Source organism: Elgaria multicarinata, chromosome 20, assembly GCF_023053635.1.
Source record: "Elgaria multicarinata webbii isolate HBS135686 ecotype San Diego chromosome 20, rElgMul1.1.pri, whole genome shotgun sequence".
Taxonomy (NCBI): Eukaryota; Metazoa; Chordata; class Lepidosauria; order Squamata; family Anguidae; genus Elgaria; species Elgaria multicarinata.
This window is the reverse complement of record NC_086190.1, coordinates 11,673,572-11,698,841: the sequence shown is the minus strand read 5'-3', so window position 1 is coordinate 11,698,841 and position 25,270 is coordinate 11,673,572. Positions and strand designations below refer to the sequence as shown.

General features: G+C 45.3%; 1 protein-coding gene across 1 annotated transcript in view; it reads right to left on the bottom strand.

The window, feature by feature from the left end:
* CFAP74 (cilia and flagella associated protein 74) overlaps positions 1-25,270 on the bottom strand; it is a 116,098-nt gene that overhangs the window by 33,795 nt on the left and 57,033 nt on the right. The window contains exons 18-22 of the mRNA XM_063145448.1: positions 24,813-24,990; positions 21,104-21,216; positions 19,593-19,715; positions 16,748-16,869; positions 11,376-11,504 (exon numbers count right to left, since the gene is read on the bottom strand). Of these exons, the coding sequence (XP_063001518.1) occupies positions 11,376-11,504; positions 16,748-16,869; positions 19,593-19,715; positions 21,104-21,216; positions 24,813-24,990 (665 nt within the window). The remainder of the gene's footprint in view (positions 1-11,375; positions 11,505-16,747; positions 16,870-19,592; positions 19,716-21,103; positions 21,217-24,812; positions 24,991-25,270) is intronic.

Below are 25,270 nucleotides of genomic sequence, written 5' to 3'. Positions count from 1 at the left end.
AAGGGTTAAAGAGTCATATACCAGGAGTGGAGATCAAACTTCAGCATTTAAGCCAGTGGGTTACACCCAAGGGGATATCATAGAATCACAGAATAGCAGAGTTGGAAGGGGCCTACAAGGCCATCGAGTCCAACCCCCTACTCAATGCAGGAATCCACCCTAAAGCATCCCTGACAGATGGTTGTCCAGCTGCCTCTTGAATGCCTCTAGTGTGGGAGAGCCCTCAACCTCCCTAGGTAACTGATTCCATTGCCGTACTGCTCTAACAGTCAGGAGGTTTTTCCTGATGTCCAGCCAGAATTTGGCTTCCTGTCACTTGAGCCCAATAGTCCGTGTCCTGCACTCTGGGAGGATCGAGAAGAGATCCTGGCCCTCCTCTGTGTGACAACCTTTGAAGTATTTGAAGAGTGCTCTCATGTCTCCCCTCAATCTTCTCTTCTCCAGGCTAAACAGGCCCAGTTCTTTCAGTCTCTCTTCATAGGGCTTTGTTTCAAGACCCCTGATCATCCTGGTTGCCCTCCTCTGAACACGCTCCATATACTTTGGATGGGAAGAGGGAGAGTTTATAGTGTGGAGGAGAGGAATTGAACAGAGGAGGAAGCAGTATAAGAGGTGTATGGACCAGCAAGTGGCGCCAGAAGCAGAGGAACACTGAGGCACAGGCCAGCCTGGCAAGACTTTGCAGCTGGAAGTTGCAGGCGCAGGCTCTACAATCTTCAGCAGACTACCAGAAGTGGAAGGACATGGAAGCCCAGGAGGAAGCTTTCTCTTCATCCATCCAGGTCAAGACTGCCCATTGCTTAAGGGGCTGGTGATACTCCTAACCATGTGCTCAGAGCAGTAGGAGTAGAAGGCTGAAGTCAATACAGCTCATGACTGCACGACTGTGGACAATAAAGGTTATTATTCCGGAAATCTTCGTTTCATGGGAAGGTCTCTATGGGAAACTGAGAGTACAAATCCCTATGATGTGAACCCCCTCACCCCCAGTCAAACCCATGGTGACAGAGCCTCAAAGGAAGGCCCCTGATGTTGATCAACTGGTAAAGTGGAAAAATCCAGGTTTATGTCCATTCGAAAGTACCCAATTAAATGTCCCAGTTTTGAGAAAACTCTGGATTTTCTAGCTATGAATACATTCATCAGCAGGCACAATTGTGAAGGAGTAAAATTGCCAAGATCAAACTATTGGGTGAATGTGTCTTCAGATGACATGCCTTACAGACATTCAGCAAATGTTTGAGCTCATCCATTATGTTACATTCAACTTGAAAGAACCAAGAACGTGCGGGTCTTTCTCAAGGACTTAAGGAATACTTCACCCTTCAGCGAGTGTCCTATAATGATGTACCCACTTTCGCTCGCATTGCAGCCACACAGCCTTTCATTATTTCCTATGGTTTCATGATTAGAAAGGGAAGACAACAAAGTAATAGATTAATAGAAAAGTGGCCCTTATTTATAATGTATTGGTGTAACAAGAAGCAAGAGAACGTTCAACCTATTTATTTATTTATCCTATTTTCATCCCACTTCTTATCCAAAAAAGGCCCCTGCCCTGAGGCTTACAATCTAAGAATTTTTGTTTTTTAATTACATTTCTATACCGCCCAATAATCGGAGCTCTCTGGACGGTTCACAAAAATTAAAACCATTCAAAGTATAAAACAACAGTATAAAACCATAATATAAAATACAATATAAAAGCTCAACCAGATAAAAACAGCAGCAATGCAAAATTACAAATTTAAAACACCAAGTTAAAATTGATTTACAGACTGTTTAAATGCTGGGAGAATAAAAAGGTCTTCACCTGGCGTCTAAAGGCATATAATGTAGGTGCCAAGCGAACCTCCTTAGGGAGCTCATTCCACAGCCGGGGTGCCACAGCAGAGAAGGCCCTCCTCCTAGTAGCCACCTGCCTCACTTCCTTTGGCAGGGGCTCACGGAGAAGGACCCCTGAAGATGATCTTAAGGTCTGGGCAGGCACATATGGGAGGAGGCGTTCCTTCAGATAGCCTGGCCCCAAGACGTTTAGGGCTTTAAATGTCAATACCAGCACTCTGAATCAGGCCCGGACCTGGACTGGCAGCCAATGAAGCTGGAAAAGGACTGGAGTGATGTGGTCTCGTCGGTCAGTCCCTGTTAGTAACCGTGCTGCCCTGTTTTGTACCAGTTGAAGGTTCCGGGCCGTTTTAAAGGCAGCCCTACGTATAACACATTGCAGTAATCCAAACTCTTGGGAGCAAATGGCATTTCTTTCAATAGCAAACTATACAAGTTGAGGATGTCTTGGTAAATTATCCCAAGGCCAAATTTCTTCATAAATCCCATGCGTTTACTGGGAGACATGATAGCACTCTTCAAATACTTAAAAGGTTGTCACACAGAAGAGGGCCAAGATCTCTTCTCGATCATCCCAGAATGCAGGACACAGAATAATAGGCTCAAGTGACAGGAAGCCAGATTCTGGCTGGACATCAGGAAATACTTCCTGAATCTTTTGAGCAGTAGGACAATGGAAACAGTTACCTAGGGAGGTGGTGGGTTCTCCCACATTAGAGTCATTCAAGAGGCAGCTGGACAACCCTCTGTCGGGGCTGCTTTAGGGTGGATTCCTGCATTGAGCAGGGGGTTGGACTCGATGGCCTTGTAGGTCCCTTCCAACTCTACTATTCTATGATTCTACGATCTCATGACACCTGGTCAATCTATGCCGATTCATTGATAACTGAGATTATGTTTTGACTCCAAAGTCCGTAACAGCAGGGTTCCACACCCATGTTAGAAATTTGTGTGGATCGTTATGTTCTTTTGGATCCTGCTGTTCTTCAGTATGTTGTGACCAGATCACGCCTACTTCATCAGCTACAGAATGTAATTCAGCATTCAACATGGCCTGGCAACTATGGTGAATAACTGCACTACTGATGGTCCAGGAACACATAGCTTCTACAATGTGACTTCCCCCTTCTGATTTTTCATGCACTAATGGGATGCTCTTGTTCTTGTGGAAATAGTCATAAACGGCACATGTATTGGGAAACTCCCTTCGAAGTATCTCATTTGTCTTGGCTGATTTTGACCCACGTTTGTATCCAAAGCTTGGAAGAAAGTGGGAGTAGCCCCTGAGGAGGTCTTGTAATGTTCACTGTTTCCCCCCCAGCTCAGATATATAATGATGCAGATGTGCCTGAACATTTGCTGAACCTCTGCAAGTCATGTCATCTGGAAACACATTCACCCTTCTCTTTAATCCTGGCAATACATATTTCACCCGACACACAAGCGCTCTTAAAAGTGTTTCACATAACAAGTTCAAAACTGAGTTCTCTTTTGCCCACCTCTTTCAAAATATTAAATAATACCCCATGCTGTTGAGAAACCATTGCAACTGATTTGACAATGCAGGGATTCCAAATCCAGGCCTGTTTCGTGCTACGGCGTATTTTTAAGTACCAATTCCATGTGGGAATTACGAAGCAGGACATTAAAGGCCCTTGTCTGCTGTGTCTCTGCCTGTAATTCCCATTAATGCTCTCCTAAGTGTTTTCGGCTTGCATTATTAAAAGGAGCTGATTAGGGAGCCTTGTTGTATTTACCAGCATTTTAAAGAAAGTATTAACCAATATATTGCTCTTTTCCTAGCAAAATATTGAGGGCTATAAATAGGGTTTTAGAAAGTTGCTTGGTAATCAGTATGTAAGCTTCCTCGAGCCCGGCTGTAGTCAGGAGCACAGATGAGATACCCATCTTGGGCAATCTGTTCCTTTTGACATTGACATTAATTAATTACCAGCTCCTCTGAGTCAGTATCAATGGGAGGGCAGCGCCACGCAGTTACAAAAATAAGAGCAGGTTGCGAGGACAGCCTTAAAGACCTGCCCCGTCTGTCTGATTACCCAACATAGAGAGGGGATATGTAGGTACTGCTTGCCAGAGCCTTTTGCTAACACAAGCCCAGTTTGTGAGTTTGAGCCAAATAAATACAAACAGGGCATCTTTCCCTACTCATAACCCCTGGGTCCTAAAACAGGGAGTGAATTTTCTCATCATCACGCCTCCAGGGAGACCATGATCTAAGCCGGGAGTCTCCGACTTTGAATGAATGTGCCACTAGGGTGACCATAGGAAAAGGAGGACAGGGCTCCTGTGTCTTTAACAGTTGCATAGAACAGTTGCAAGCAAGCTATTCTTAACCGTTTCAGAGCACTACAGTTACCTTTTATTTATTTTTGTAAAAATTGAAGGGTTTTTTTTGGCACCCGCAAGAGGAGAGGGCAAAATGCCCCCTGAAGCTCCTGGAGTTGCCTGCCTCTGCTCTAAGCAGTAAGAAATTTCACCCTTTTACAGGGTCAATTATTTGTGAGTTCACAGTACAGGACATACGGTATTTGGGCAATACCATTTTTTAAAACAAATATAATGGGGCTTAGTCCTAAGTAAGTTTGTGCAGGATCATGATTGCTAACCTGCTTCTCTTACTGCCCAAACTCAAAACTGCCAAACCATTTGGCCTAATTCAGACCTAAACTAACTAGAGTTAGCTAAAACAAACCAGGCTCAAACTGTGATTTGATATCCTGGTTTGTTAACCAGCCACAGTGAGACCAAATTGGAGTTCTGAATTTTGGACTTCACAGGGAACTGGGGTTCTGTTGTGAAGTGGAAGATTTTTATCCCCTCTTCCCATATACAAAGGATAAGGAGGGGACATATGAACCTGTTGCCTATTCAGACTCACCCCCTTAATGCTAAACGGTAGTTTAGCATTACGTCTGAACCAGGCCTCTCATTCCTGTCAACTACATGCACCCAGGCGGAACGCTGGTTTCAGCCCCCTCTTGCTGTTGGCGTGATGGATAAATTCTAAAAGCCACAAGCTGAAGGTCCTTAAGGAAGGTCCCAGAGTGCAGGACACAGAATAACGGGCTCAAGTTAAAAGAAGCCAGATTCCGGCTGGACATCAGGAAAAACTTCCTGACTGTTAGAGCAGTACGACAGTGGAACCAGTTACCTAGGGAGGTTGTGGGCTCTCCCACACTAGAGGCCTTCAAGAGGCAGCTGGACAACCATCTGTCAGGGATGCTTTAGGGTGGATTCCTGCATTGAGCAGGGGGTTGGACTCGATGGCCTTATAGGCCCCTTCCAACTCTGCTGTTCTATGATTCTATGATTCTATGAAGCGCACAACCAACCTACACAAAGGCCTAGTAAGATGGCCAATTCTTCACCCAAGGCAACTGTACAGAGCCTATTGTTATGCAAATACAGAAGTGTGGCCATTAAAAATGGCGCCACGTTCCGCCACCGGAGCCTGTCTAGCGTTTCTGTGAACCTGGCACAAGCTCAGCATTTTCAGCATCAAGCGTTTGTAAACCCACCCAGGAGTCTTCCCTCCGCCTTCCACCCAACCCCTTCAACTGAACTTTATTTGGTAAACCAGACTGGGGCTTATTTCGTGAGCCAGAACCGCCTTAATCTCATCAAATCTCCTTTTGCAGCTTTCCCCCACTTTTTTTCTTTTTTAAATGGAGATTAACATTTTTAATCCAAGCTGTGTGCCTCTATCGACTTGACAAAACTGTAGTAGCACTGTTTCACAACGTTTGAAGTGCAGGGACTGGGAACTGTCATAATAATAGTAACTCTGTGTCTACAATGGGATAGGAAATTTCTATGTAATGAGACATGTAGCATTTGTGTATTTTCTAAAAAAGTACTGCCAAAAAAAAAAAAAAAAAGCTTGCTTAATTTATTCTGGTCCAGATCCAAAGGCAGAGAAGAACAGATGAAGCTGCCTCCACGGATCTCAGGATTCCCTGTGCTGACTGGCATTAGCTCTCCAAGGTCTCTGGCAGGGTCTTTCCCAGCTATGGATGTCAGAGGAACCCGTTTGGGGGGAAGAGTTCAGCAAGCTGGCCTGACTTGGCATGTGATGAGTTGGGCCACCTCGCAGGTTTGGGTGTATGTGTGTTAAACATGTAACTCCTCTGCTGAGGGAACTGCCCTGGCTGCCTATTTGCTACCAGGCCAGGTTTAAGGTTCTTGTACTTGTGTACAAAGCCCTAAACAACTTGGGACCAGGATACCTGAGAGAGCGCCTTCTCCCCTACCAACCTGCCCGGTCACTGAGGTCATCTGAGGGCCTGCTCCTGGTGGTTCCACCTAGATCCATCCTCCGATTGGAATCCACCAGGGGAAGAGCCTTCAGCGTGGTGGCCCCCCTCCTGTGGAACTCCCTGCCTCTGGAGGTCAGGCAGGTGCCAACCTTGTACTCCTTTCAGCGCCTCCTGAAAACATCTTTATTCCAAGAAGCCTTTCTTTAACATGCAGCCTTGGATTTCTGTTTTGGCTTCTTTTTAAATTTTGTTTTAACTGTTTTATTCTGTTTTTTATTTTCATTTTACCTTGTACACCGCTCCGAAATTTTTCAATGGGGAGAGGTATATAAATATTCTAAATAAATAATAAATAAATAAATAAACAATGTACGTTTGCCATTTTGCACAAATTGCGCCATATAGGGCGGCGATTTTGCGCAAATCGTGATTTGTGCAAATAAAAAAACACCAATAAAGTTCCTGGGATTCGAGAACTAACCTACGGCTCGACTTGCAAATGCAAGCCAAGTCGGGGCATCGTGGGGATCTGTTGGGCCCCAAAAGGGACAGGTTTCCCTGCAACCAGCAGCCCTATTCCCAGCCCTGTAAACTGAGGGCTTTCATCTGGAGATGCTGGGGACTGGAGCTTGAAGGACTGTTGTGAGCAAAGCTTGTGCAATGCCAGTGAAATGTAGGCCTTTTCTACACTACTAGATGTGCTTCTCGTGCAGTGATCCTGACTCCCCACTGCCTGGCAAGTCACTTGCAAGACTAAGGGCATTTAAAGAACAAAATAAATCGATAAAAGGATTAATGAGTGAAATACATAAGATATTATTGGAAATGGAAACTCAAGAAGATTCTGTTAGGATGGTATGGGAAACAGATTTGAATGAGAAGATTGAGCAACAGGACTGGGGGAGGATATGGAAACAAAGAGTGTTGAAAAATATGTCTGTAAGGATAAAAGAAAGTTATTATACGATAATTTGGAGGTGGTATCTAACTCCAATAAAATTAAACTTAATAAACAAAAAGAACTCAATACTTTGTTGGAGAGGATGTCAGGAGAAAGGAACGTATATACATATGTGGCGGAATTGTGAACACGTACAAAAATTATGGGAAATGGTGTATAGAGAAATAAATGAAATAACTGGAATGGATTTAGAAGAAACACCAATTGTAGCATTACTACAATTGGCTTCCAATCTCTTCATTGGCTTCCAATTCACTTCAGAATCCAATATAAACTTCTCCTGTCGACCTTCAAAGCTTTTCACGGTCTAGCTCCTTCCTATCTCCCCTCTCTCATCTCACACTATTCCCCCGCTCGTGCTCTTCGCTCCTCTGATGCCATGTTTCTCGCCTGCCCAAGGGTCTCTACTTCCCTTGCTCGGCTTCGTCCATTTTCCTCTGCTGCCCCTTACGCCTGGAACGCTCTTCCAGAACATCTGAGATCCACAAGTTCAATCGCAGCTTTTAAAGCTCAGCTAAAAACTTTTCTTTTTCCTAAAGCCTTTAAAACTTGATGTTGCTTGGACTTTATACTGTTAGTTCTACCCTACCCTGTGCCTGTTTGCATTCTCTTCCCCTCCTCATTGCTTTACTATGATTTTATTAGATTGTAAGCCTATGCGGCAGGGTCTTGCGATTTACTGTTTTACTCTGTACAGCACCATGTACATTGATGGTGCTATATAAATAAATAAATAAATAAATAATAATAATAATACTATCAATGTATGGAAATCTTAAATGTAATCAGATGGAAAAAGAATTAATAAATTAATAATGAACCTCTTAACAGCTGCAAGGTTAATGATATCCAGAAATTGGAAGGTTCAAGGAGATTATGATATAGACGATTGGTATAAAGAAATATGGGATATTGCTATAAATGATAAATTAACACGTAATATTAGATTTAGAAGGGGAATATTAAAAAAACAATGATTTTGAAGAGATATGGAAATTGTTCCTAGAACGTGTATTGTTAGAAGGGAGACGAACACCACCAGAAGATTCAATGCAATTTTGGAAAGTAGAATAAGATCCCGAGGGTGGAGGGCACTTATTAATGTGAGTTAGTTAAGAAGTAGAATGTATAGCTAAGAAATCAGAGGAATGTTATGTTATGTCTGTATATGATTTATTATGTGTTGTTGTTAAATAATAAAAATTATATTAAAAAAAAAAAAGACGAAGGGCATTTGGCAAGAGCCGTGCTCTCTGTGCCACCTTGTCAGGTTGCCAGAAGAGTTTGCTGCCTGTCTGCTATGCGGTGGGGCTTGGTGATCGCCAATACCCAAAAAGACACAGTGCAGCATACCAAATCAGGGCCAAACTAGACACAGGATTGGTCCCAGCCAAGTTTTTTTCCCCACCCCTCTACCAAATATCAGCTCTGTTTGTGTGGCCGATCCAGATTGGGAATGTGATATGTGCAGGGTGGGGATTTCATCCTTTGCCCCTGCCACAATCGTAATCTGGATTCCCCACCTGCCTCCCACAGCTGCCATTTGCCCCACAAGGCACAAAACCATCTGATGGGAGGCCCCAACCCAGATTGGGACCATAGTAGACAAAGAGTGGAAGCTCTCCTCCACTGTGGCCCTCGTCTGAATCGCACACTCTGGCTCTAGGGCTATTTAGTAAAGAAAAGAGGGGGAAAGCAAGTATGCAAAGGCCACTCATGTGATTGGCGACACATTTAGGTTGGCCCCCAGCAGTTGTCAGGTGACACAAGAGGCCAATGGGATTTCACCTGGCCCCATAAAGCTTGAGATGTCCACCTAGCTCATCAACCTGTGAAATTTATTCTCAGAATTAAAACCACGTTGCTGATCATCACTCTCTCTGCTTCCTCCTCCCAGTCTGATGATGGTTTTTCTGACTGTGTCGGCCCCATGGCTGTGCTTCCGAACCCTCAGCCCCTGACAAGGGCGCAAATCTATCTAGCAAGTTTAGGAGGTGGTGTTCATTTCATACAGTTTGAGAAAGCCCTCCTCTATTGCGCCCACTAGATTTGTTGCAGAAAGACTTTTCATACTACGAAGGGAATCGCAGGCAAAGCATCACTGCATAGACCATTTCCTTCCTGGGCACCTAGTAACTCATAATTACGTTCCAAAAGGAAGAGACACATGAGGCGAAAGACCCATAGATCTTTTAGCTGCATGGTAATCAGAGGAGTATTCTTATGAAACTTTAACAGAACCAACGGATAATATCTAAACTATAAACAACATGGTTCATATGTGTGTTGTTTACATGTTATAATTTATGAAGTAGCAATTAATCTTTCCTTCTAATTAACCTGACCAAAGGAAAGTTAGCACGTGCACCACCACCCACCTCGCTAACTCTTAGCCAAGGTCACGCAATTACAGACCAACAGCATAATCCTATTCATTTTTAAATAATCATTATTGCCGTATTTTGTAATTTTCCGTCACTGTTTTCATAGGTTAGAACCTAGGGTACATTTTAAATTGTTAATTTATTTAAAATTGCTGTTTGCCACCTTGTGATCTTTGGAAGAGAGGCGGGATGGACGTGTTTTAAACAAACAAAATGCATACTTACTTGGAAACGTTCCACTATGTCCTATAATCTATATACATAGGATTGCAGTCCAAAGTATATTTCTGAACCTGCAACACTATGGGCTAGTTCACCTCCCCACACCCGAGACGAAGTATTCCCGAACTGTAAGACGTTCTGCAGTGGGAGCCACGTTCGCCTGTTGTAACAAAACCAACAAGAGCTTTGTGGCATCTTAAAGACTGGTTCATTTCGGCACAAGCTTTCTTGCACTCTGCTCCGTGAAAGCTTACACTATAATAAATTTGCTAGATGCCACAAGACGCCTTGTTGTTCCTGGAGGGGGGTGGAGGTAGAGGGTGTTTGCATTGCTGAAGCGCCTCTCTATTTAAAAAAACACAAAAAACCAAAAATGACCTGGACGTAGAACACTCACTCTTAGGCAGAAAAAGCACCAGAGGCTGCCTTGAGGGCACCGTGCTCCCACTAAACCCCACAGTTTCCCTCTTGCAGGGTTGGACTTGTGAATTTCCGTGTCAAGGAGAAAGCATGGGGTTTCCAGCAGTACTGGAGCCACACACCCATCATTTTCCCGGCTTCCAGCGACCGATCGCCTGTCACCATCTGCCAGGACCGCCCCCTGGATTGGCCATGGAAAGAGGTCAGATGATGGAAGACCTCGCTCCCGCAGGAAAAGTCGGGGTAAATCCCCGAATTTTCAGCTGCGGATCATCACGCGCTGTTAACTTCGAGGCTCGACTTCTGCAATGCGCTCTACATAGGGCTACCTTTGTGCCTAGTCCGGAAACTTCTACTAGTTCAAAATATGGCAGCCAGGTTGGTCACCGGTACACCTAGGGGTGACCACATCATACCAGTCTTAAAATCTCTTCACTGGCTGCCAATTAGTTTCCAGGCGAAGTATAAAGTGTTGGTTATTACTTTTAAAGCCCTACATGTTTTGGGTCCAGGTTACTTGCGGGATCGCCTTCTCCCGTATAATCCGCCCCGCACGCTCAGGTCCTCTGGAAAGAATTTACTCCAGCCCACAAAAACAAGGATGACAACTAGTACCCAGAGGACCTTTTCTTCTGCCGCTCCCACTTTGTCGAATGGCCTGCCGGAGGAGATTCGTCAACTTAACAGTCTTCCGGAATTTAAGAAAGCCATAAAGACTGATCTCTTCTGGCAGGCCTACCCAGTTGAATTTTAAGATGCCTTTTTAATAATTTGCTGCTTTTAATAATGTATTATTTTTAAACATTTGAATCAGTTGTATGTATTTTATGGTGGTTTTATTGGTGTTGTACCCCGCCTCAATCCAGAGGGAGAGGCAGGTAGAAATAAATAAATAAATTTTTTTTTATTATTATTATTATTATTATTATTATTATTATTATTAGCTTTTTGCCCCAGGTTGGCTCCGAAATGGCGGCTGCACAGATTCGGAGACACCCCAGGGCAATGACAATGTATAGACGGCCTCTAGCCTAGCCTCTCCATTTTATACATGGAGGCACCCGGTCTAGGGAACACTCTCTCCAGGGATGTCTCTTTGGCCTTTCAGCCTTATCTCAAAATGGTTTTATTTTCTTGAACCTTTGGCGACCCAACACCCTGCTTTTAATTCCTCTGCATTTTTATTTTAAGTTGTTAAAATAATACTTGTTTCAATACTTTTGTAAGCCTCTTTGGGGCCCCCTACTGAAGTAGAATGAAGCCTACCTCGGCAGGAACTTCAACTGCACGCTGAAGGATGACTGGGCTTGAATGTAGCCGGTCTTTGGAAGCAGCTCCATATGGTTGGCCAGTTCCTTGCAAACATCAAACTTCAAGCGAAGGGCACTTGTCGCTCTGCAAAGAGAAGGAACGTGATCTGAGAAGGCTTGACCCTGTGTGCCCTGGCCAGCTCTACTGATGGATTTGAGCTGAGACCTCAGCTATCTTTCCTCCTCAAGTTGCATAAACAGAGTCCGACCGATTTTGCAGAGAGAGCATTGGCCACCGACTGTGCAATCCAGTACTTGGACGTCTGCTGGAAACCCCAGCGCTGCCCAAAGACTCACAATTCCTTTTGTCTCAGAGGAACACAGTCTGAGTGCATAGGGTAGAAACAAGCAATTTTCAGGCAAGAATTCCACTGGAATTTCTTACTAAGAGCAACAGAGGGTATTGTTTCAATAAGCGCTGCTACGTGTCAGTGAACCCATGCCCAGCATGGGGGTGGAGCAATGGCGAACAAAGTACATGCTGCTCTGCTGTCCGTCATGCATAGGGTGACCCTATGAAAAGGAGGACCGGGCTCCTGTATCTTTAACACTTGTATTGAAAAAGGAATTTCAGCAGGTGTCATTTGTATATATGGGGAACCCGGTGAAATTTCCTCTTCATCACAACAGTTAAAGCTGCAGGTGCCCTGTCCTCTTTTAAATCTGGTCACAGTATAGCTGCAGTATAGCTCCTGTAGCTTTAACTGTTGTGATGAAGAGGAAATTTCACCAGGTGTGACATGCATACAAATGACACCTGCTGAAATTCCCTTTTTTATGCAACTGTTAAAGATACAGGAGCCCTGTCCTCCTTTTCATAGGGTCACCCTAGTCATGCACCTTTCAAGGGTACAGAACAGGAGTAGGACAAGGAGGTAGGTCACCCCACGTCACATTTGCTTTGCTTACAGAGAGTAAGTGGAGGAAAACAGGCACTCCTATCCAACAGATACCGGAAGACCAATGGGCAGCTTCCAAAACTCCACCTGCCGCTCTAGCTCCCTCCAAGACACTTCCAGTTCTTTCTTTCTGCTCCCAGCTCTCTCTCCTTTTTATTTATTTCATTTATATCCCACCTTTTTCCTCCAAGGAACCCAAGGCGGTGTGTACATAATCCTCCTCCTCTCCATTTTATCCTCACAACAACAACCCTTTGAGGTAGGTTGGGCTGAGAGTCTGTGACTGGCTTAAAATCACCCAGTGGGTTTCCAGGGCCAAGTGGGGACTAGAACTTGGACCTCCCGACTCCCAGTCCAACACCTTAGCTGCTACACTACATGCGCACGCACACACACTCCTGCGTCCCTCAGCTGGAGTGGTACCACCTCCTATAAACTCCACCCCATTCCATGGCTTAAATATCAACTGAGTATCTTGAACTAATAACCAACAGTCTGCCTAACGAAGGAGCAGTTGATCAGCATCACTTATTTATTTATTTATTTATTTCATTTTTATACCGCCCAATAGCCGAAGCTCTCTGGGCGGTTCACAAAAATTAAAACCATCATAAAACAACCAACAAGTTAAAAATACAAATACAAAATACAATATAAAAAGCACAACCAGGATAAAACCACGCAGCAAAATTGTTATAAGGTTAAAATACAGAGTTAAAACAGTATAATTTAAATTTAAGTTAAAATTAAGTGTTAAAATACTGAGTGAATAAAAAGGTCTTCAGCTGGCAACGAAAGGAGTACAGTGTAGGCGCCAGGCGGACCTCTCTGGGGAGCTCATTCCACAACCGGGGTGCCACAGCGGAGAAAGCCCTCCTAACACTATCGTATCTCCTTCCGCGCACTTGCCTCAAAAGTTTCAACTTTAGCAAACCATGGACTGAATGCATCTATTTTGGCAGAATTACACAGGACGCTGCCTTATACCAGCTCTGACCGTTGAGCCATCTAAGTCAGTATCATGTACTTTGTTAGTGGCTCTCCAGGGTTTCAGATTTTCCAGCCCTACCTGGAGATGTCCACGACTGAACGTGAGACCTTCTGCATGCAAAGCTGGCGTGCTCTACCACTCAGTTATGGCCACTTCCCCAAAGGCTAAGGCAACACCGTTGCTGTTATCAAAGAGTGTGGTTCCAGAAATGATGAAGTCGATGCTTACGACAGCAAAAGCATCCCATCGAAGGAGAGGTTTCATCCTGTGCAGGATGCTTAGTGCAGTCAAAAGAAGATAAAAAGTGCCCTGCTGGATCAGACTGATAGTCATAGAATCATAGAATCGCAGAGTTGGAAGGAGCCTACAAGGCCATCGAGTCCAACCCCCTGCTCAATGCAGGAATCCACCCTAAAGCATCCCTGACAGATGGTTGTCCAGCTGCCTCTTGAAGGCCTCTAGTGTGGGAGAGCCCACAACCTCCCTAGGTAACTGATTCCATTGTCGTACTGCTCTAACAGTCAGGAAGTTTTTCCTGATGTCCAGTCAGAATCTGGCTTCCTGTAACTTGAGCCCATTATTCCATCTAGTCCAGCACTCTGTTCACACAGTGGCCAACCAGTTCAAGTCAAGTGTATTGTATTTAGCAACCAGCCATTATACAATTTCACATATATGTGTTACATTCATTCATTCATTCATTCCTTTGGCCTTTGTGCGCAAGAGCAGGACCAGCACAAGAAATTTAGCAGTTCTAAAAGTTACGTATTTGTTAAAATCATTCAATAAAAAACACAGTTTTTCGAGGGATGATCTTCCCTTCATCAGAACTAGCGAAGGAAGGATATCAATTTTCCTAACGTCCGAATAGACTTTGCATTCTAAAATAAAATGAGTGACGTCTTCGAAAGTAAAAAGATTGCAAGGACAGGTGTCGGCCAGGGACCAACAAAGCAGGACATTAAAGCCATCAGCAGCATTTTTTTTTTTTTTTTAAAAAGGTGAAAACGGAGTGGTGCAGCTCAGGTTTTAGGCTAAGCAACTTGACAGCTATCAAACAGGAACCCCTCAAAACCTGGGATTTGCATTGGAAGGATGAATCAAATTGATCTGATAGAAAAGTTATTCTGGCGCTGTACTTATAATCCCATTTCTGGCAGTGGGGGTTATCCAGACCCAGGAAAAATCTCTTACATAACTCGACACTTGTCACATTTGTAAGCTGAATTTCTGAGATAACAGTTTTATTCATTTCCTTCCAACTGTGAAGAATCTCAGTGGTGTCTAATTCTAGTAAGGAGTTTAGGATGTATGCCTTCCAACAGAAATTGTAAAAAAAGAAAGAAAGAAAGATGGGGGGAGGAAAGAAACAAATAAAAATCAATCCTATTTACTTGCATTTAAATAGAATATATAGCAGTGGGGAGAAAGGGGGAAGTTAAAAATAGCAAGACTGCATTTAGCTAGCAGAATCCATGGACTGAGAAAAAGGTGAGAGTCAGCAACTGCTGGTCAGAGGACAGGTCATAAATCTTTTTTAAAAAGCTAAAATTTAGCACGCGGGCCTTGCAGGGATGGGGGGATGCTAGCTGTGAAGAGACACCCCACTCCTATTAAAATAATGTCCAAACTTGTTGAGGGTTAGAATCATAGAATAGCAGAGTTGAAAGGGGCCTATGAGGCCACTGAGTCCAACACCCTGCTCAAGCCAGGAATCCACCTTAAAGCATCCCTGACAGATGGTTGTCCAGCTGCCTCTTGAAGGCCTCTAGTGTGGGAGAGCCCACAACCTCACTAGGTAACTGTCGTACTATTGTCGTACCGCTCTAACAGTCAGGAAGTTTTTCCTGCTGTCCAGCTGGAATCTGGCTTCCTGTAACTTCAGCCCGTATTCCGTGTCCTGCACTCTGGGATGATCGAGAAGAGATCCTGGCCCTCCTCTGTGTGACAACCTTTTAAGTATTTGTCACACAGAGGAGGGCCAGGATCTCTTCTCGAGAAGAGAAGTCTATGTTCTGGTAATTTCCAAGTCAGATCAATGTAATGCACTTTATATGGAGCTGCCCTAGAAGATGGTTCAGAAGCTGCAGCTTATGCAACGTGCGGCAAACAGATTGATGACAGGGACCAGAAAGCCAGTTTTCGCCTGCTTACACTGGCTGCCTGTATGTTTCCAAGCCCAATTCAAGGTGCTGCTTTGGACCTGTAAAACCTTACCCCGCTCAAGACTGCAATACCTGATAGAGCATCTCTCCCGATATGAACCTACCCAAAAACTATGATCATATTCTGAGGCTTCGAGGAAGCTTCAGAGGATGGCAGCAAGGCAGAAGACCTCCTTGACAGTAATCGCCCAATTGTAGAACACTCTCCCCAACAGGGCCAATCCATCTGGTTCTGACATTGTTGACCTTTCGTTACCAGATTAAGACTTTCCTATATTCTTAAGCTCTTGACAGCATATGATAAGATTTTGATCTGGTCCTGGGATGTTGATTGTTGAGCATTTAAAATTGTTTCTATGTAAATGGCTCTTACATTGCATTTTATATTGCATTTTTACGGTTTTCAACTTTTGTAAACTGCCCAGACAGCTTTGGCTATTGGGCGGTATAGAAATGTAAATCATCATCATCATCATAGAATCATAGAATCATAGAATAGCAGAGTTGGATGGGGCCTACAAGGCCATCGAGTCCAACCCCCTGCTCAATGCAGGAATCCACCCTAAAGCATCCCTGACAGATGGTTGTCCAGCTGCCTCTTGAAGGCCTCTAGTGTGGGAGAGCCCACAACCTCCCTAGGTCACTGATTCCACCGTCGCACTGCTCTAACCGTTAGGAAGTTTTTCCTGATGTCCAGCCGGAATCTGGCTTCCTTTAACTTGAGCCCGTTATTCCGTGTCCTGCACTCTGGGAGGATCGAGAAGAGATCCTGGCCTCCTCTGTGTGACAACCTTTTAAGTATTTGAAGAGTGCTCTCATGTCTCCCCTCAATCTTCTCTTCTCCAGGCTAAACCTGCCCAGTTCTTTCAGTCTCTCTTCATAGGGCTTTGTTTCCAGACCCCTGATCATCCCGGTTGCCCTCCTCTGAACACGCTCCCGCTTGTCTGCGTACTTCTTGAATTGTGGAGCCCAGAACTGGACACAATACTCTAGATGAGGCCTAACCAGGGCCGAATAGAGAGGAACCAGTACCTCACGCGATTTGGAAGCTATACTTCTATTAATGCCGCCCAAAATAGCATTTGCCTTTCTTGCAGCCATATCGCACTGTTGGCTCATATTCAGCTTGTGTTCATCATCATCATCATCATCATCATTTTAGCTACTACCTATATCAGTTCTGTGTTACGATTTTGAAATTATCTAAGTTGTGAAAAGACAAGTCAGATGTGAATAAACTGGGGGGAATCAGATGCGTTACCAGGTTGCTCACCTGCTTTGAATGACGATGCAGTCCTGATACAGCCTATCATACATGCAGATTTTGAGATCGACATCTGGATTGGGCACCCATACAGGCACGGCCACAGAAACCGCGGTGACATTGAAACGTAACTAAAAATGAACAAGTACAAACTAAAATTAGGAGGGGGCAGCCTTTGCGTATTTAAAAATCGCCACTCCAAAGCATCTGGGTTCGTACCGTCGTTAGCGATCGCTCGGAAGTTGCAGAACAGAAGGAAAACATATTCTGGCAAGGAGCATATTCTGGCATATTCTCCTTGCAGCATGGAGAAGACCAGCCTGGCCATATCCATTGGCCAAAGAAGGAGGAGCAGCAGAGCCAGAAGCTTCCTTCCCTGGCTGAAAGACTACTTGGCTCCAATGGTCAGTTGCCCCAGGACTGAAGAAGTGAACGGAAGCACGTATGAACCTAAGAAGAGCCCTGCTGGATCAGACCAAGGGCCCATCTAGTCCAGGATTCTGTTCACACAGTGGCCAACCGGCTGTCAACAAGCAGGTCATGAGTGCAACAGCACCCTTCCGTCCATGTTCGCCAGCAACCCTTGTATGTAGGCCTATTGCCTCTGATCCTGGAGGGAGCCTCTAGCATCCCTTGAGCCTCTAACACTGCTCAGAAGAACAAGGGCTGCAGAGTCAGTTGCAGCCCTGCTGCCCAAGCCGGACCACCAGCAAAAGATCAGCCTGGTCCCAACTGGATAGAAATGCTGGTTCACAACTTACCCCGTTGTTCTGACATCGTCAAACCGATCTCCCTCCTCTACCTTCTCCCTCTACTCCCCTTCCCTTGCGTGTCTTGACTTTTCAGTTTTTAAAGCCTAAGGGCAGCCCACCCACCCCTCTCCCCCCCTCTCTCTCTTTAATTTATATGAACAGTTGGGGGAGACAACATTTATTTGAAAGGCAGGATAAAAAATACAATGAGAAAATAAAGATGCGATCACCCTGAATTCCTTTGAATTTTCTGGGTCAAAAATCCCTGCAGATCTTAAGGCGAAAATACACATCTGGAGGCAAACAAGGTGACTTGGGGGGGGGCATCTAAACGACGATGCTTTGCTCGCTGATTCCCTCCAAACCCTGCAGCGTCGCTGCTGCGAGGCGACATCAATAGGCTTACACAGCAGAAAGGAGCACCAGGGAGGTGGTGGGCTCTCCCACACTAGAGGCCTTCAAGAGGCAGCTGGACAGCCATCTGCCGGGGATGCTTTAAGGTGGATTCCTGTATTGAGAAGGGCGTTGGACTCGATGGCTTTGTAGGCCCCCTCCGACTCTGCTGTTCTATGATTCTATGACAAACCGCAACACTGTTGTCAGATGGCGGGAATGGGGAGGAAATGGAGGGACTGGAAAACTGTGAAAACCTTTGCGGGGAGGGGGAATCCACGCAACTCTGAAAGCCTGTAGTAGTGCCGATGCGCTGATACAGCTCATTTAATTGCATCATTATATGTCGTAACTGCTCCCATTGCCATGGTGGCCATTCCTCCAAGCCCGCCCTCTGCCCGGCTTTCCCATGCTTACCTGGTGCTGGAATCCACCCCTGGTACACCCAAGTTTCTAAACCCGAACCGAAGCCACCACTGACAGGCAAAGAATCAACAGTGGTGACATTGACGAGGCGCAACTGCACAGCCACAATGGGGGTATTTAGAGCATATAGACAAGCCTTAGGGGAAAGGCATGATATCATAGAATCATAGAATAGTAGAGTTGGAAGGGGCCTACAAGGCCATCGCTCAATGCAGGAATCCACCCTAAAGCATCCCTGACAGAGGGTTGTCCAGCTGCCTCTTGAAGGCCTCTAGTGTGGGAGAGCCCACAACCTCCCTAGGTAACTGGTTCCATTGTCGTAGGGGGGGGGGAGGAAAGAAACAAATAAAAATCAATCCTATTTACTTGCATTTAAATAGAATATAAAGCAGTGGGGAGAAAGGGGGAAGTTAAAAATAGCAAGACTCTGCATTTAGCTAGCAGAATCCATGGACTGAGAGAAAGGTTAGAGTCAGCAACTGCTGGTCAGAGGAGAGGACATACATCTTTTTTAAAAAGCTAAAATTTAGCACGCGGGCCTTGCAGGGGTGGGGGGATGCTAGCTGTGAAGAGACACCCCACTCCTATTAAAATAATGTCCAAACTTGTTGAGGGTTAGAATCATAGAATAGCAGAGTTGAAAGGGGCCTATGAGGCCACTGAGTCCAACACCCTGCTCAAGCCAGGAATCCACCTTAAAGCATCCCTGACAGGTGGTTGTCCCGCTGCCTCTTGAAGGCCTCTAGTGTGGGAGAGCCCACCACCTCCCTAGGTCACTGGTTCCATTGCTGTACTGCTCTAACAGTTAGGAAGTTTTTCCTGATGTCCAGCCGGAATCTGGCTTCCTGTAACTTGAGCCCGTTATTCCGTGTCCTGCACTCTGGGAGGAGTGCAGGACACTGGAGGAGAAGTGGGCAGGGGCTCAATGATTTCCCTGCCCACCGTTTTACCTGAAAACCCCTCCACCTCGGCCATGTTTATGGATGTGTGTTTGCTACATCATGGGGGAGAAATGACTTGGGAGTGGGGAGGGCTAGGAGGACGAGTTGCAGAGGGAGGAAGCGGGAGGCGGGAAACTGGTTAAGCCCGCTACTTCCAGCTGCCCCTTCTCCATGCCAAACCACGTCTTCCATTGTTGCTTTACAGCTGTTGGGCAGACCCAGGTCCCCAGACTTGGGCAGGGTTTGTGTTTCAGAAGACGGTTTCGAGCCCATTTTTTTCTTGAGCACATTTCCCCAGAGCATTTCCTAGCACCAGCAAAAACGACAAGAACGGTCACTCACGGGTTTACAGTCTGGGTTGCCAAAGGTAATCTTGAAATCAGCCTGTACATCCCCAGGAACTGCTGGGGTGAAAATAATCTGGAGTTTGATGGAGCTGAAGGGTCCAATATCACCTTCTGTAACCTGAAGGACAAGCAAAAAGAAGAGTAATAAAAACTCAGCTTTCTAAAAGGGGTTCACAACTATTGCTTCCCTTTAATTATTGCTTCCCTCCCCACCCACTGGCGAAAAAAACAACTTTACTTTTTACAAGGTTGAATTTCTGACCTTGGAGTGGCAGCTGGCCCCCTGTCCTCTCCATGCCAGTTGCTAGGGGCTGGGGGTCAGCTCTCCATCTCCTCCCCTTCAGAGGTCAGAACGCTGTCTCTGACCCAGGAAGAGGTTTTCCAAGGCATCCTATGGTCCCTGGGATGGGTGACCAGGGGCCACAGGACTGCTCTCTAAGTCACTTAAAACTCTCTCTGTGATGTCATTTAATTCAAGTTACCATCCACTTATTACTTTGTCTCTCTTTGATTTATATGTAAACCTTGCAAAACCTCAGAATCCGTGTTTCATTTTTGACATCGCTACCTGGTTGGAAGCAAGAAATAGAGGGCACACAAAGAACCTAGTCAAAATGGGGTACCAGTACACCCCACCTCAATACTGTAAGTCAGCCCTAAGAGTAACTGAGACATTCCACTTAATGTACCCACTATATCAGGGATGGCCAATCTGTGGCTCTAGGCCTAATTTCAAAAGCCTTCTGCAAGTAATTGGTTCACATCTCTGGCAAGAGTGATCTATCCTTCCCTAGCAGATCACTGGCCAGGGAAGAATAGGGAGAGAGAAAGGGGGCAAAAGAGAAAGAGAAAAGAAATGGGTATGACAGAGAGAGAGAGAGAGAGAGAGAGAGGGGGGGGATGGCAAAGGGAGAGAGAGAGAGAAAAGAAAAGGGTGTGTGTGTGTGTGACAGAGAGAGAGAGAGAGAGAGGGAGGGAGGGAGAAGGGAGAGAGAAGGGGTGGCAGAGAGAGAGAGAAAGAAAAGGGTGTGAGAGAAAGAGAGAGAGAGAGAAAGCAGAGAGAGAAAGAAAAGGGTGTATGTGAGAGAGAGAGAGAGAAAGAGAAGGGGTGGCAGAGAGAGAGAGAGAAAAGAAAAGGGTGTGACAGAAGGAGAGAGGGAGAGAGAGAGAGAAAGAGAAGGGGAGGCAGAGGCAGAGAGAGAGAGAGAGAGAGAGAGAGAGAGAGAGAGAGAAAGAAAAGGGTGTGACAGACAGAGAGAGAGAGAGGGAGAGAGAAGGGGTGGCAGAAAGAGAAAAGCCCCGCCTACCACTATCATGCCCCGACCCCAAGATTATCCCTGAGCGAATGCAGCCCTTGATGGAAAAAACATGCCCCGCCCCTGCATTCCACACACATCAGATCTAAGACATTTTGCTGTTTGTGCGTCCGTGCAGGCATGCCCAAGAGTGATGCCTGCCTGTGCCATGCACGGATCTGCCCCTACTGTATCTCCATCAATTAGTTACCTTGCCCAAAGTAATTTCTTCCTTACACCGGTGTTCCTGACAGCTCATTTCCAGAGAGCTTATCGGTCTTTCGCCATCTGCATCCATTGCAGACCCCAGGTGACGGGCTGGCTCTAGAAGACGGACAAACGAGGAGCTGTGAGATTATTAGCCACTTTGCACCAAGGGCTTTGCAAGTCTGCTCACACATCTCTATACAGCAAAACATGACTCTCAAATAAAAAGAACAGAACCAACAGCCTGATGACCTCCGCAAAATTATCTGAAGTGTATTTGCTTCTTGCTGGTGTTCTGCAGAGAAACTTGATGGGTGGGAATGAGTTCTCTTGGCGATAATGGCGCACTCCTGGTCTCTACTTCCCTTGCTCGGCTTCATCCATTTTCTTCGGCTGCCCCTTACACCTGGAACGCTCTTCCAGAACATTTGAGAACTACAAGTTCAATCGCAGCTTTTAAAGCTCAGCTAAAAACTTTTCTTTTCCCTAAAGCTTTTAAAACTTGATGTTGTTTGGACTTTATACTGTTAGCTTTACCCTACCCTGTGCCTGTTTACCCTACCCTGTGCCTGTTGGCATTCTCTCCCCCTCCTTATTGTTCTACTATGATTTTATTAGATTGTAAGCCTATGCGGCAGGGTCTCGCTATTTACTGTTTTACTCTGTACAGCACCATGTACATTGATGGTGCTATATAAATAAATAAATAATAATAATAATAATAACTCCTGCTGTTCATTTCCGACTTCCAGAAACAAGCTTTCGCTCCGCGTATTCCGGTCAAGCAATCACTCCCATGAGCAATTTGCCTCTGCCTGGATGCCAATGGGAATGTAACCTCTCCATGTGTCATATACACAAACAGCTCCCCAGAACAACGACTTAGCATTTCAGCTGAGCGTTGAAAGAGCTTCACATGTGGAATCTTGTCGTAATCCTTACAGTAACCCTGTTAGCGAGTCCACATCAGCATCACCACAGGGTGGATGTGGTGTGTGAGGAAGGGATGAGATAGGTTAGGCCAAGCTCTGCATAGGGCTACCTGTGTGCCTAGTCTGGAAACTTCAACTACAGTATTTTTTGTTTTATTGTAAGACGCCATTGATTGTAAGACGCACACTAATTTCAGTACCACCAACAGAAAAAAAAAAACCTAAGACACACCCGCGATTCTAAGACGCACCCTATTTTTAGAGATGTTTATATGGGGGGAAAAGTGCGTCTTAGAATCAAAGAAATAGGGTCGTTCAAAATATGGCAGCCAGGCTGGTCACCGGTACACCTAGGGGTGACCACATTGCACCAGTTTTAAAATCTCTTCACTGGCTGCCAATTAGTTTCCGGGCAAAGTATGAAGTGTTGGTTATCACCTTTAAAGCTCTACATGGTTTGGGTCCAGGCTACCTGCGGGATCGCCTTCTCCCATACAATCCGCCCCGCACACTCAGGTCCTCTGGGAAGAATTTACTCCAGCCCACAAAAACAAGGCTGACAACTATTACCCAGAGGACCTTTCCTTCTGCCGCTCCCAGATTATGGAATGGCTTGCCGGGAGAGATTTGTCAATTTAATAGTCTTCCGGAATTTAAGAAAGCCATAAAGACTGATCTCTTCCGGCAGGCCTGCCCAGCTGAATTTTAAGATGCCTTTTTAATAATTTGCTGCTTTTAATAATGTATTATTTTTAAAAGTTTTAATTAGTTATATGTATTTTATTGTGCTTGTATTTGTTTTGTACCCTGCCTCGATCCAGAGGGAGAGGCAGGTAACAAATAAATTTATTATTATTATTATTATTATTATTATTATTATTATTATTATTATTATTATGAGGTCACCCAATAAACTTGCCACCAATGGGTACTTGAGCACAGGTGACCCCACTCTAGGTCTGACATGCTAAGCCAGGGGTATACAACCTGGTGCCCCCATAAGATGGTAGAGACTACAGGATCCATCAACCCCAGCCAGCATAGCCAAAAGATGGGGATGTTGGGAGTTATAGTCCAAAACATCTGCTGCTGCTTCTCCTCACCATTTGCTGCCACCATCCCTCAGTGATGAGAGATTGAGGACAAATTGTGAGGAAGGTGAGTAGCAGCCTCTACCAACTCTTCATCATCGTCTCCCTCTAGGTAGGCTTCTGGATCAAGCCCAGAGGGATTGAATGGATGGGTGATGACGACAAGGAACCATAGGCTCCAGTCAGTGGTAGGCCCATGTCCAGGCCCGGCCCTGTTGATCTGTGTATGTTAGACAACTTATTTCACCCTGAACAAAATTCAAAATACAGCCTGGTATTTTGTGTATAAAGACAACACCACACTGAAACTTTACCACAAGTTAGTACTTCCAAATTGAATGGCTTCATTCTCCCCCCAAAAATGAGATATGATGCTTTCTGGAACCTTAAAAGCTGGGGGGTGGGGAGAATAATTCTTATGCGTTTCATCTTTGCGTCACTTCATTCGTTAAATTACAGGTTATAAAAATAAACTTGTCACGTGGCTCTCCCTTTTGAAAGGTGGATATTTCAGATAACGAGAGGTGAGAGTAATGGAAATTCTGTAGCCTTGAGAATAAAATCCAAATCGATTTTAGAAAGGTTTTTTTTTCCCCCACGAGCTAAGGTTACCATTGTAAAAATTGTAGCTGATTTTCGTGTCTATGATTTGTGGCCGATTACAGTGCCAAAGCCTGCAAAATGGGAAAGGAAAACGTGGACTAAGGCCAGGTTTTATGACGTCATTTTTGTGCACATGTTGCATTTAGGATGTATCTACAGTACAGCTTTAAACCAGGTTAAGATCATTTCCCTTTCACAACAGAACCCTGGGAATCGTAGTTCAGCAAGGACAGGGCTAGAAATCCCAGTCCAATACTCTAACCACTACACCACACTGTCTCTGTGGAACAAGGAGGGGCAGTTACCCATCTCAGAAGGATCTTCTCCACTGTGGGAGAAAAATCACCCACACCAAGCATCTACAGCAATGCCCTAGCCCTAAGAAAAAGGAAAGGAACCTCTCGTGCAAGCACTGAGTCATTACTGACTCTTGGAGGGACGCCAGCTTTCGCTGACGTTTTCTTGGCAGGCCTTAGAGCGGGGTGGTTTGCCGTTGCCTTCCCCGGCCGTGATTACCTTTCCCCCAGCTAACTGGGTACTCATTTTACCGACTTCGGGAGGATGGAAGGCTGAGTCGACCCGAGCCGGCTGCCTGAAACCAGCTTCTGCTGGGATCGAACTCAGGCCGTGGGGAGAGTTTCAGATGCAGAAACGGCTGCTTTACCACTCTGCGCCACACGAGGCTCTTAGCCCTAAGAGGCCCTACTCATATAGTCCCCACCACCACCACCTCACCATCTTTACATGTTTTTGAAGGAGTGATATCGCACGCATGAGCAGGGCTTCTAGATGATCTGCCAGGCAACCCTTCCTGCATGAGGCGACAGTGGCAGGGCTGTTCCATGTAACAGACTATGAAACATATCAGAATTGTCTCTATGTCCTGGGTGGCCAGTGGAGATTGAAGGGTTGTCGACTGCATGCCTGGAACTACAAGGGATTTCAACCCAGCCAATGAGCTGCTAAGAGGCATTCACTAGAGGCCTTCAAGAGGCAGCTGGACAACCCTCTGTCAGGGATGCTTTAGGGTGGATTCTACGATTGGAATTCAACTTAAAAAGAAAAAGAAAAAAAGCAGAAACTGTACCAAAATTGCTGCTGGTTGTGGTCGTTTCAGACCTCTGCTTCTCTGGCATCAGAGTGACGTGCTGGATAACCTCTTCGGAGCGGGAAAGAGAAAACGTGTCCTTGTCAACCAGAGAGCCTCCCAGACTGTAGGCGCTGCCTTTCTCGCTGCTGATTATCCCGAGCACAGGGCCACAGGCCTAATTAGGAGATTTATAGGACACATTTTTAAACAGATGAATTTCAATTATTTTCAGACCGACTTACCAGGCCTAAGGCCACTGAATTCTAGATGGGATTCCACCTATCCCTTATGGAAACAAAAGGTGGATTTCTATTTACAGCGTTTCTAGTAACGGCAACGCGCTTTGTGCCAATGCATCTTTTTAAAAAAAGAATATGGTTCCTTTGCCTTGGACATGCTTGCTGATTGGTTGGGAGATAAAACCAGAGAACCCAGGGATACGAAGATGAGGGAGA